General features: G+C 42.6%; 1 protein-coding gene across 14 annotated transcripts in view; it reads right to left on the bottom strand.

Annotated features, from left to right (window-relative positions):
* Positions 1–14,175, bottom strand: part of LOC135243072 (calcium-activated potassium channel subunit alpha-1a) — a 166,514-nt gene continuing 152,339 nt past the window's right edge. For 7 of the 14 annotated variants that reach the window (XM_064314689.1, XM_064314602.1, XM_064314656.1 and 4 more), the window contains 5 exons: positions 13,992–14,122; positions 10,239–10,433; positions 9,580–9,695; positions 8,854–9,075; positions 3,817–3,971 (listed from right to left, as the gene is read on the bottom strand). In XM_064314689.1, coding sequence (XP_064170759.1) covers positions 3,950–3,971; positions 8,854–9,075; positions 9,580–9,695; positions 10,239–10,433; positions 13,992–14,122 — 686 coding nt within the window. In that variant the 3' untranslated portion in view covers positions 3,817–3,949. Of the gene's footprint in view, positions 3,972–5,228; positions 5,258–6,598; positions 9,076–9,579; positions 9,696–10,238; positions 10,434–13,991; positions 14,123–14,175 lie in introns of those variants that run through there. The other 7 variants (XM_064314577.1, XM_064314594.1, XM_064314610.1 and 4 more) reach the window with 2 other exon arrangements.

Raw genomic sequence — 14,175 nt, 5'->3', positions numbered from 1 at the left:
TCATACAGTGTATCCAGCAGCCATAAATATGTATTTTTCCATGTGATGCATTGCATATTTAATCTCAAATGGATCTATAAGCAGCTATAATACACACCGCTGATGCCACTTCTCGCTGGAGTGGGTCTTGAGGAGTTCTCCCTTGGCCTACTGCCCGCTGCCTGGCACTGTGTTGGCAAAGAGGCTTTAAAGGCTTGGATGTTCTCTGTGCCACACGCCACACCCTGATGCCCCCGACTTCCTGTCGACAGTACATTACCAATGACTGAATGACACACAGAAAAACATACAAGGTGGTGTTTCCGATAAGTAACACTGATTGGCAACATACCCCACGTTCGAAAGGACAGCAGACCAATCAGACGTACAGCACACAACAGTGGTTTTCCCGCAACATCAAATGAAATGAACTGATATGTGAGTAAAAGTGGTTGAATTTAGGAAATAAGTTATCTTTGGTTATTAAAAATATATATCTAAATGAAATATATTCTCATAAAATGTTATGTGCACATACATCTGCACGTTTGTAGTGTTTCAGTGTCTGAACACTAGAGTGGGAAACTAAATTTTTTTTTTAAATTTAAAGAAAGTGATCAAATGCACAGATCCTTTAACATAAATGTAATAAACAGATAACAAGAGCTTCAGACAGGCCAGCAATGGGTTAAAGTAACATGTAATTAAGTGTACAGTATGGAATGTAATAATTTGAGCATTTGCACATAATCCACATAGTAGACTGATTTCCTCTTGTGAAATGAAACATTTGAGAAGCTACACAGACATGGTTATGTTTTGCACAACAATTTGACAACTGGATTTCATTACAGGAAAAGGAACAATGAAGTACAGTACAATGGAATAATCTCATTTCATATTACACAATTAACTTTCATTTTCCAATTTAATGCAAATGCAATTTTTAAATGGTCAATTTTCAGGCTAGCAAGTGCATCATCGACTATCCAATTATACATACGTTATATTCACATTTTTTTTTAAAGTCTACTTGCTACAAATTGTAACAACATGTAATCACAATTAAAAAGTTCACTCCAGTGTGCAGTCTACTGTATGTGGCTGCAGCTTGAAGATGACCACACGCAGTAGACCGTCACGAAGGCTGAGTTTGTTTTGATTTAAAAATGTATTCTATAACGGACAGAATGTACACAGCAGATGTTGCCGCCAAGTATTACCGTTTTCCACGGACTGCAGCATTTTGCAGTAAACTGATTTACAGTTATCTACCTGCTCCTGACCCGGGAATTCTCAAATGCCATTTCTGTGGCGCGATCTGCAGAACAGTTTCTTACGTAAAACCTGCTGTAGTTCAAATATCATTAATGGAAAATGTGACACATAAGCGGTAGCTCTGAGCAATCTAAAGGGCAAAAAATAACTGCATTTCTCTAAATGTTTTTTTGTTTGGATTATGTTCCTTTAATGCTGAATTTTAAATTGTATGCATGCCAAATTATTCTTTATCACTCATAATTCCTTTTAATTTCTGTTTCTGCCAATAGAGGAAATGGGCATCACTAAGCATATTTTTAAATTCATATCACTGCCAAAACAATCGGAAGCAGCCAGTAATATCTGCAAGGTATAAACCGTATGATATTGAACTGGTTTTCCTCAACAGAGCCTGCGAACTGATACAAGCCTGCATATACGTGGGTGTTTAATATTTACGTGTTTTTATCACTGTGTATGTGTGTTTACGTAGCTCAGGGAAAAGCAAAAAAAAAGCATGGCGATGGAGACTGGTGTTATATCGATCTGTTAAAAGCTAGACTCAGATCACTCTAAACAGTTATAGCATGTATATGGTGAAACGTATTTTTTTTAGCCTGTAAATTCAAAAAGTCTTCCTAAAATGTATTTAAAAAATACGTACAAAATGGAATTCATGCTCATATGAATATAAAACAAGTGTGTGTGTGCATATGTGCGTGCATTTTGCTAGAAACTAAGTTCCCATCTAACAAAGTTAGAATTCAGTTCAATGTCAAAGACGGCCCTCTAGCACTAAAAGCTTGCGCTGCTGTGAGTTTTGAACTGATCCCTCAGATTGCCTGCACACGGCCTGCGCCAGAACGACTCCAATGTGACGCTATGCTGCAGACGCTCCCCATGTGCCGTATGACTGAGCTGTTTTGGAAAAACCTGTCACCGTGTCTCTCTTTTCCCAACATTCCTCGGGGGGGGGGGGGGGGGGGGGGTGGCATCAGAAACTGGTCATGGAGAACATCCAAGCACTAATCAGCCTCCATGCCAGCCCTGTGCCAGTCTGGGGCAGCAGCCAAAGGAGAACAAGAGATGCCCACTTCACGCAATACGTGGCATCCAAACATTTCTGCACTTCTACACTGCAACAAACCGCAATCTCGCATTCCTCATTTTTAATAACTACTTTTTTTTTTTTTTTTTTACATGCAATGCAATCATATGAAACCAATTTTATAGCTGCTTCGCATTAAGTCACTGTATCCCTGAATATTCCCCAATTAGAACAGCTCAGTCATATTTGGGCCACAGGCAGGAACAATGTGTGTGTTTAAGGTGGATGGTGTTCCGTTAGTTTTCCCACTAAAAGGCCACCACTGAAGAATGGCCATAGTCAGCTCGGATAGATGTTTATGCAAAGAGATTGCTGGAAGTTGTAAACAGCTGAAGTCTGCAAACCATTTTCAAGGAGGGGCTTTGACAGAGGCGAGATGCCGAAGGGATATTAGAGCATCGATCCGAGATGTACTGGCAATTTATACGGTGCGGAAAAATAGCTTCAAAAACCTGGTCAGAAGCGGTCTTCTTGGACAATATAAATATCACACTCTGCTTCGATTTGTGTGCGGGTTACACTGAGAAACCACACCCAAGGTCCAGTACGAGTAAGGCTCCAAGACACAGAAGTATACAGAAGACTAGATTATATCTGCTCGACAAGACATTATCATCAGCCATTTTCACTTATTATAACTTCAACAGATGTGTACAGACTTCACTGGATTCAAATCCAAACAATGCATATTAGCTTCTTTTTTTAGCAGTTTTAAGGACATTGTTAATGACTGAATGAAGTCAGATTAATCCATGATACTGTAATGCATGTGTGTTGGAGTTGCGGGGGGAATCTGGGGTTTTGATAAGCTGTGGTTCGACAACAAAAGGAAGCTCGAAGCTGGACAAACAGTGACAGAACAAAAGAACACAGACGCATCCAACAACTGGAAATGAAATGCTGGGGGCGGGGGGGGGGGGTAACTCTTAGTCAAAAACAACTTCCTTAGTGCAAATAGGTAAAAGAAGTAGAAATGGGATATGCATAAGAAAACGTTTCCATTCGTTACGGTTGGATTTTAACATTCTTCGGAAGCTGTCTCAGCTAACGCTCGCTGGAGTGACCCTCATTCTCCGAAAACAGGCCATTATGGAGTCGGGTCACATACACGGTGCAGTATTGCAAAGAAAAAAATCACAGGAAGCAATTTTTTTCCCCTCAAATAATTAAATTATTAAATTAAAATAATTTAAAAGTGCTATGGGCTGTACAATTCTTATTTGATTGTCTATATATATAATTATATATACAATTATATAATATATAATTATATATATATAATTTATAAAGTAATGTCTGTCCAATGTATGGAGGTAACATATTAAATGTGTACAGGCAGGTCGGCTCCGTTCTACGTCCCTGATCGCAGGGTAATCCTTGATCCTTGGTCTGTGGTTCGAGTAAGCGAAGGAACGACGCAGTGCGAACACCGTCACTTCCTCATCCTTCAGCGACAGTGTCATGCCTGCCATTCAGCATTCGTCTTCGACTTCTCTGATTGGTGGAATCAGGTTGCTTGTGGATTTGTATTGATTGACTTGATTGGCCACGTGAGTGCCCATGGGCTTGATCTGAATGTTCCTTGGGCAGGCATTTTCTGGCTCATCTGTAAACCATTTCTTTTCTGTGAGACAGCCAAGCAATCAAAAAAAAAAAAAAAGAAAGAAAAGAAAAAAAGGGGAGGGAAAAACATTCACATCAGATCCAATGCCCTTCATGCCCACACACTTACTCTATTATACTCTCGGCCTTAAGTGGCTCGGTCCTAATTGTTCTGAGCTCTCCTGCAGTCCACACCCATGGCATACACTCACTCAGTGTATTCCATGAGTGCAGCAAAGAGCTCTGATTAAAATTTGTGTTCCTGTGTCCATTTGTATCATGTTTTAACACTTAAAACAAGTTCCAGCACATCTACAGAACTACTATGATGTGGTATAGCAAAGGAAGAAAGGGTTATGAATGTGTGCTTGACAACAGTGGTTATATAATGGAAAATAATACTTTTTAAAAAAACATTGAGTAAAACTATATTTTCTCCATTGAAGAAATATGCGGGGATTCTTTTCTTAATTTGGCCTTTTTTTAAAAGTAAAATGAGTCCACTTCCCCCTCGCAGGAGCTGTGATACTTGCTGTAACTCAGTGTGAGCCTTGGTGAGTGTGACTGCCTGCATGCAAAGGGCTCAGTGCAGCGCGGTGGTTTGATGTGAGTGTGGCAGTGCCTGGGGGGGTGAAAAATCTCTGCTTGTGCCTCCGGTCTCCCCCTGAGTACACTGCTGGCTGAGCACACTCCCCCTGCATCCTCATTTACTGTACTGTACAGTACACAGTTTAGAGTATGCACGCGTGTAAGTGCACGCTTCATCTCTAGGTTCTTTATAGATCATAAAATGCCTTGTAAAGAGAGGGGGATGTATTTTATTGTGAATATGGGGTTATGTTGCTCAGTGCTGTATTATGAGATAAAATTTTAATTTGTTTGAACAAGTAAACACATAAATTGTAAGAACACATATAAATGTCAGTAAATCTGTGAAAAAAATACAAGAACAGAAATAAAAAACACAGACCATTTTTTTCTTTAAAAAAAGTATTCATCCTGATTTAAATTAAAACAAGAAAGGTTGAAGTATAGAGGGGAAATAAAAGACCAAACAAACATGATGAACCACATGCAGTGCTGGGGTGGTCTCAGGCAATGCAACAGCATGGCAGCAATAACAGCCACCTCACTTCCTGTCAGGAAGTGAGGACATACAGAATGACTCTACCAAACACCACACCGTCCCTTTCCATTGCAATTCCCCCACAAGGACAAAGTAATGATTCAAATCCACTGCATTTGCTACTTCATGCATAATCATTAACTTCAGTCATACCTGGGCCCATTCTATTCATCCTTGTTGCACTTCAGAGAAAGAAGCAGTCTAAGTAAGTTTAACAGGATTTAAAGCAAATGACAAATGTCTAAAAAACACATATTCACTGACATGACCACATCCTCTCCTCTGCTTTGGGTTCGCTGGTTTAAAGTCACTTCTGAGGCCGTTTCAATGGGCCTATAGTTTATAAGCAGAATAAATCATTCCCAATCACAAGTACATAATGAGATGAACCAGCCATTTGAAAGAGCATTTGAAAGTCAACAAAACTCAACCAGTCATATTTGGGTACGTAGTGTACTGCGTTTACTACACAGAGAAATCTTTGGCATATTCACCTAAGTTTGCAATCAGCAGTAGGCCGACCTCACTTTAAGCAGCACACTCAAAAGGACTGTGAATTTTACTGACTGTCTTTCATGCCCTTAAGCGTACATCAGTGTTAAAATGGTGCGCAGGTATCGGCAGACTGAAACGGGGCTGCCTCAAAACCAACATCATAAAATCCCCTGTGTGTAGGGAACACACAAGAGGGCGACGCCCGGAGTGCGATCTGGGGCGAGCCAATCACAGAGAGCGAAGAGGTCACAGATCTGGGGCGAGCCAATCGCAGCGAGCGAAGAGGTCACAGATCTGGGGCGAGCCAATCGCAGAGAGCGAAGAGGTCACAGATCTGGGGCGAGCCAATCGCAGAGAGCGAAGAGGTAACAGATCTGGGGCGCGACCACAAACGCGGCGAAAAAAACTGAAAAAAACCACCGCCCGCAGGGAGCGACGCGATTGGCTCAACACTCCGAGGCGGGAGAGCGAAGCGTGTGTGTCACCATTTGATTCACAACGGTCTGTGTGAGTGTGTGAGTGTGTGTGTGTGTCCCACTGTGGTTCAGAGCGATATGTGTCGCTGTTTGATTCACAGCAGTCTGTGTGTGTGTGAATGTGTTTGTGTGTGTGAGTCCCACTGAGGTTCATAGGATGCTGTTGCTCTGTGATGTCAGACAAATAAGTACCCCCCCAGCTCCCCCCCCCCCCTTCAGGTAGAGTTTGGCCGTCCGCACGCGGCAAACCGGCGGAGTCACGCCCGCGAGCTTCCAGCATCACCCTCTCCTCGCCTTTAATGCGCCAAAATGACAACATCGCTCCGGCACTACGCATCGGCCAATACGAAACGCCGAGCTGTTCCTCAACTCCGCCTCCTCCATTTGCATTAAACACCCAACACGTAGCGACGTTTCCCACTTTCGGCAGAACACTACGATATTTACTTCCGGAGTAAATCACTCTCTGTGGCTCTCCTGCAGTAAAATCTGACAATATGAGGCATTCTAGAAGAAGCATCTCGAGCACAGGAACTGCAAGGAAGCAAGCATGCGTGTATTACGTTTATTATCGTTCTTATTATTCATAACATTCGGTCTGTAAGATTTTGGTCATGTCAGGAGAAATGCTCTGGTCTTAGAAACCAAGCTTCAGCTTCCAGGCTGAAACCAACACTGTGTTCCAAGAACGTCTACTTAAAAATATATGAATCTTAATGCATGTAAACATTTACATGCACAAGTTCATATATTCGTACACATACGTATATTTAAACACATAAGTATGTGCAAGTCGTGATGGACATATCACGCAGAAACACCCCATGCTCAGCACTCTACAGGCCAGAAGATTAAACACTGTGGTTTGTGTGATATGAGTATATTTTATTTGAGTTTTATATCACTTTCTTTTCAGACTCACAGCATTGCACATTGTTCCCAGATTACATGCAATCTTCATTTGAAGTAAATTAGCAAATTGCAGCTAGCCTTTAAAATACTGAAATTATGTTGAAGGCAGGATTTTATATTGAAACCGAAAATAAACTATTCCATATTTGTTTAATGCATGCTTCTTACAGTGTTTTAACTTTTATAATTGCCTTATCCAGTACAGTACTCCATGAGTACAAATTCAAGTATAGCTATAATTAATCAATTTCAGTATTTTGAAAGGTCACATACTCAAATAAAATTTTTTAAAAATTGTTTATATAGTATGGGTGTATGCTTGCAAAAGATGACGGTCGTCTCTGAATTGTGGTCAAACACCTTTCACACCACATGATCAGTGAAAACTAATTCACTCATTTTTGTTTTGGTAAATCGTTGGCAGAAGTTCAACTTGCACTTCCATTTCATTTGAGAGTTATTTGAGATCATAACAGTACAAGCCCATTTCTGGTAAAGTGGGCTCACATTGATAAAAGAAAACATACGGATAATAACTGATCCTATAACAAGACATCCAATAACTCATTTGTATTGAATTTTGGGACAGTGCATTGATCTGAGCCAGTCATTTTCAGTTTCTCATTTTGAGTAAAAGTAGAAAAATCATATATTATGTGGAAAAATTAGCCACATAATTGAGCCTTTAATTAATTATATTATTGCACAAAAGTTGAAAGGTAACATTTAAATTCCGACAGTCATACACCAAGTGCAGCTCACATGAATTAGACATTTTCTCAACTGACTTGTTAAATCTATCAAAAGGTGTCAGACAGTAACACATACAATCGTAAATAAAAGGCATCTTAGACATGCTCGCTAAAGAGATTAATCATAGCTTAGAAATTACAATCCTTTCATGGTGTCTGTTATTAATTATATTGTCAAACCTAGTATTTTATTTTCAGGCTAGAACTTTTAATATTTTACACGTCTAAGCATACATAGTAAGCACAAGCATCACAGTGTTTTAAGTATTCGATAAACACCGATGTCAGAGCAACAGATATAGACAACAAATATATGATTCGGTTAAAGAGCAAAACCTTCAGTATTAGAGTATTTTATCAATGTGATCATTTGAAAGGTACTTCTGAGTTCAAATGAACAGAACACTGTGCAGTGCAACCTTCTTAGAAGTGCTATTGAGTGTGTATACCACTGTACGCCTGAGAAGTGTGACTGCATTAACAGAAACTGTTGCTTCCAGTCTAGCAGCATTATCTCATGGCTGTCCGTTGTATCGTTATCAGTAATATCTACCTGTAAATAATGCAGTCACATTTTTTAGGTTCCTTAAGCTAACTCTGTGTGAACACACTGGTGCTGGACCGTTAAGTTCCTTTAAGACAGCTGAGAGCGTTGGGACCACGGGCAATGATGATGATGAAGATGAAGACGATGATGGTGATGAAGACGGTCGATGCAGTGTTTAAGTCGAAGTGAGGGTCACATGCAAATGGCCACGGCCCAAACAGGAAGCACCACAAAGGCACAGCAGAGTCTCTCGTGAGTGGAAAGAGACGACGGAAGCAACACACACACACGCACACACACACACACACTCACTCACGCACACACACACACACACAAACACACACACTCACACACTCACACAGTCACACGCACACACAGTCACACGCAGACACACACACACACACACACACACACACACAAACACCTACACACACACACACAGTCACACACACACAGTCACACGCAGACACACACACACACACACACACACACACACACACACACACACACACACACACACACACACACACACACACACACACACACACACACACACACACACACACAGGGCGGAGCGTCTCTACAGGGGCACGTACTTCTGCTTGTCCCTGGGCTCGCGAGCCCGGCTGCGGTTGGCCCTGGGGGCGGCGGGGACAGAGTGGACGGACGAGCTCTTTTTACTGGAGGAATGGGAGGAGTGTGAGGACTGGGACAGGCTGGTCCGTGATTGGCCGGCGTTGTGGTCGAACTGCATCAGGCAGAAGATCAGGTCCGTGGGCACCAGCTCGAACTCATAGGGCGGATTCGTTATGACATACCTGTGCAAGGTAAACGAGAGGGAAAAGCAGATAAATATCTAACAGTAAAACATATGAAAATAAACAGCGATCATGTGGAGCAAATCTGGACTGGCATTTTTATGCAAAGTGATGATGCAAGCAGCTGCCATGCATTAGTAACCTCCTATACTACAAGTATCCTTATCACAGCTCTCCTTTTTTTGGCTATAATCCCAAGGTAATAATCAAAAATCTAACTAGCAATAATCAAGATCTCAGTAAATTACAGGGTTTTTTTGGTTTAATGATCTCGTTTTTGGTTCAGTGATAACAAAGAGCTTGATAAGGCATAAGTGCTTCACATCCCATTTGGTTGACCTAACTGAGTAACTCTGAGCTTTGCACCTCTGAGATTCTATATATGTGAGTACACACCCATGAACCCACCCATACAGTGTGTCTACAGGTTCAGTGGTGGTATAGGAATGTACGCGCGTGTGCTCTATCCCACGGGCCCCACGGGGCCACACAGAGAGGACGTACCGCTTCATGCACTGGCTCGGGCCGAGATGGGCGTCTCGTAACCGGTAAATCCCAAAGCACAGCATGTTATACGTTTTTAATGCTTTACAAAACAGGTCACCGTAGCAGCCACCATCCTGCAAAAAACAAATAATAATAATATTATTGATAATAATAATAATATGTAGCAGATTACTGTCAGATTCTGCTCAAAGTCAGAGCAAAACATGGTTATGCTTCATGCATTCCGCTTTACAATTGTTACCAGTTTTTCCAACAAGATAGTCTTATTGTGCATAAATGCACTGAGTTTAATATTATTATCAACACAAAAGATTAATTGGACAACAATCATCAATGTGCTTTTGAGCAATGTAAAAACCGACTATTGTGACTATTAATTCCTGATCAAAAAATGAGCAGTTCTGTTATTAGTTCTGTTGTTATAGAGCACAAGGTTACGCAGAATAAATCACAAATAATACAGAAACCTGTAAAAGCAGTGCTGTGAAAGAGCCTGTTGTTCTACAGGGGACGGGACAATCAAAGCCCACTGTGATACACATGCTCAGTTTCCGGCTTCTTCGCATCCCATCCCCCCCCCCCCACCCCCATAAGTAAAAGCAGAGCCCCGACAAGAACAGCAGGCCCGGTCAGCTCCTCTCAGAATCTCCGCTCACCCCCAAATCAGCAAAGGGCCCGTCGTAGAGCGCCAGCTGCGCCACGCGACACCGGTCCCGATTGGCCAGCGTCTGGGGGGTGCTGTAGCCCCCCCGCAGCGCGTTCTCCTCCGCCAGCAGCCCCTCCAGCTCCGGGGTGGCCCCCCCGGTAACCAGCGTCCGGATCAGAGTCAGGATGTTGTCGTTGAAGTACGTCTGCACAGAGAAAAAACACAAAAAAAAACACAAAAAAAAATCTTTAAGCAAACAACCCATTAGTCACAACCTGAAGAAAATCCAAACTGCGAGTTACCCACAGTTCTGCTGTTTGCACCCAGAACTGTCTCGTCAGATCGCTTTCTCTGCGAGAAGCACACAGACAGTGGAACCCAATTACTGCAGGTTTTTTAACTTCCATTAGCCGTCACCGAAACTTCAAACCACAACACACACTTCAAGCGGCAGCTATATTCTTCTTATTATATAACACATGAATAAAAACAGTCTGTCTACATCACTGTAAAAACACACCACTATACAAGCATGGCAAAGGCAAGCAGACAGCCAGAGCTTCTCCTTCCATGCTAATTAAATTCTACTCTCACTCACCTGGAATAAACCTCAGCAGCTATGTGTTTGTGTACAATTATAGGCGGTTGATTTTAGTTTTTAAATCAAGAGGATATGTCATCTACAACAAGTAAGTGGTGAAAGAACGTTGTGTCTGAATGCTTTTTTCTACTTGTTTGTGTTCTAACCTTATTTACACGTACAGAAAAACAACGCATCATGTCTAAAAACTAGCCCTGGCTGAAATGAACTGCATCTTGTTCTCTGGAAACAATGGACCACCCACTCCATCCTGAAACATCCAGATTACACTAATTCTGAACCTGATATGACCTCCCATGTCTGATATGAAGACAGAACCCAAGCCCAGCCTGCGCTGGAGCACTGCACTGACATGTCAGGGAAAGAAGGCTCCTCACGCTGGTCTGTGTGATTTGTGTGATGTCTCCCTCTGTGCTGCTCTCGCCCCCCTCTGCCTCAGTAAGACAGGTGCTCTCTAAAGGTGAGGTCTGCAGATGATCAGTGTAGCACTGCCATCTAGCACCTTCTTTTTAGAACTTACACACAAAAAACACAATAACGTACCTATGCTCTAAACAGATACACATTCTCCAGCTAATTTGAAAAAAATGCGGTAAATATGTGGAAGGTTTAAAAAAAAAAATTGATTCAACATGTTTTAATAGCAGAATGGGAATCAATGAGTGCTAACAGCTCCAGTTTTCTGTAGCTTATAGAATGGCATTTTAGATGTATTTATGTATCTCCACGTCGTGCAGCCACGTCTCCACGGTGACAGGGAGGCTGACAGGACGACCGGGCGGGATGATGGATGAGTGGCGGCTGTTAGGAGCCAATACCTGCGTCCAGCGTGCGGGCCGGCACCTGAAGGCCGCTTTGTTCTAACCTCACTCAGACTGGAAGCTGGACAAATGAAGCCATCACAGGGGGAGAAGCGCTCTTTGTCTCCCCCTCCCCCCCCCTCCGCCCCCCCATCTCAAACCCGGCTAACATCTCCTCCGGATGAAAGGCCTGGTGCCCCCCCCCCCCTTTACATGTCAGACTAATCATTAGAAGGAGCCCCGCTCAGCGCTCGCCTTGTTAAAGCATCGAGTGTGACACTCGAAAACTCGAAAATCCATCTGATGACACGTTTTATGAGAACAGGCTCCTGAAACTAACCCCCCCCCCGGATGACAGGACATCCAGCAGGTCTGTCTGATCAGTGTAGCGTCACATTTCCCAACTTCTGTCCGCCGGTGGAACCTGAGCGGGACCCGAGCGGACCAGCCCAGCGGGACCAGCCCAGCGGGACCAGCCGGGCGGACCAGCCGGGCGGACCAGCCGAGCGGACCAGCCGGGCGGCTGTTTGCCCTTCGAGGACACGGAGTCTCCATCTCACCTGCTCAATACGAACAGCAAGCCAAGGGGCCTATCTGCAAAACGTGTGTGCGCCTTTGTAGGATGATAAACAGATTTCCAAGCAGGTGAAAAAAATTTGTAGACGTGTGCAAGAGTTCTTGCTATTGTTTCTTCCCCAGACAAACAACAGAGAGGCAAATAACTAGTCTCAGCTGAACATCCAGGCTCTCTCCTCCAGGTCAGACACTTTAATGTCAATATACCAGAATCATAATTAAAATTGACCTACCAATGACATCTTGCTAACTACTAGGTGTTATTCAGTGGATGTACAGCTGTTAACTAGCTACTGGCTATCGAGGGAGCTTTAATTCAACAGACATGGGCCATCCTTCATCTTAAGAGACTTGACTATAATCCACAATGTCAGCTGGCTGGCTGCAGTTGCCAGTGTGAATGTGGCGCTCCCTCTCCAAACACACATTTAAGCTGGCTGAGAGACACACTTCGGGGACGCATGACTCAGACTGGCATTGCAGACATAAATTGATCTCATAAACATTTATAAGTCATCTCTCCTCTCACATTCACTTGAGATTTCACAGAAGCCAAGCAGCAGACTGCTCTCATCACTGGATATAATGACTGAGCTCTCTCTTACTCCTGCAGTGATGCGCTCAAGTACAGGAATGAAAGCTCTGTCACAGAGTAAGACTTATCGCCATGGGTATCCCAGCACTTCTTTACACATTTTTCAGCATTGCAAAAACTGAATGAACAAAGATCATCTGTTGCAAGAGCTGCACCCATTTTCGGTGGTTTTGGAAAAAGTATATACCCTTTTCCGTGTGACGTTAAGTGAATAGGATTTTCAAGCTAAGGTTTCAAAACTGTGGCGTGTGTGTGTGTGTGTGTGTGTCCAAGTGACTCTTTCATTCAAAACAATACACCGAATACCAAGGATAATGTGGCTCTGTTCAAAATGTGTGAATATGAGATTTTGCACATTTTCAAAAATCACATTTTAGCTGAATGGGGGAATCATACTTATGGCGATTAACTGGGCAAGAACGAGATCTGTTCTGTCCATGTACTGAATATGCTCAATAACATTAGAGTTTTTTCTTGCGCTACAGTACTGCACATGATCTTGGCTGTCAATGTTTATATCCCCAGGCAGGGCGCTGGTGAGGTCACTGCCTACATTCCTTTATTCCAGCTTTAGAAAGCGCTCTTAAAACACATCAGTTCATTACCCAAGGGCCAGAGCACAGTGAGCTGAAAAATACAGCACCAGCACCACAAAGAACTGATTTAATAACGGCTAAACAAATAATTAGTATTGATGAATCTTTTGTTAATGAAACAGAAATCCTTTCTTTTTTCCGTATTATTTTTCTAAATGTCAAATGCAGTGGCACTTCCTGATATGCATCACAACTCCACCCGTCTCAATCACAAACATCACCATCAAAGTCCAGAATCATACTGTGTAATGTTCATAAGATCAGGAATTCCCTCCTCTCACACTCAGATGACCTCCTGCCACATTTGTTTAAAAAATATTTTTTTAAATAAATTTATTGTACTCTAATAAGCTATTCCCTTTCTTAATATCATGTATATATTCTCTACATTAATGTAATACAGCCAGTGTGAAAAGGTTTGTTGAGTACTACTTCCATATAAATTAGAAATTGATGTCTTTCTTTATATGTAAATAATAAAAATGACATATTGCCATGGTATTTTATTTCAGCTCTGTGCACATCAATGAACGGTATAGCTTGTTGTTACGTTAAGCTCTCAGAAATGTCCCATATCTTTGTTTCTGTAACCTACCGCGCTCATTAAGGAGTCCAGCACGCTGACGGCGAACGCCGTCCCGCAGGCGAAGGGCTGAGTGAGGTACAGCTCCGTGTCCGGGTCGTCGTCATCGTCTTGGTCCAGGAACTGAACGTTGGAGTCGTTCACTGCAGAGGGCACGAGAAGGAAACGCTGTGGTTACTGGGGTCTGAACACGGCA

Source organism: Anguilla rostrata, chromosome 2 (genome assembly GCF_018555375.3).
Source record: "Anguilla rostrata isolate EN2019 chromosome 2, ASM1855537v3, whole genome shotgun sequence".
Classification (NCBI taxonomy): domain Eukaryota; kingdom Metazoa; phylum Chordata; class Actinopteri; order Anguilliformes; family Anguillidae; genus Anguilla; species Anguilla rostrata.
The sequence above is the reverse complement of the archived record's forward strand: the minus strand, read 5'-3'. Positions and strand labels throughout refer to the sequence as shown.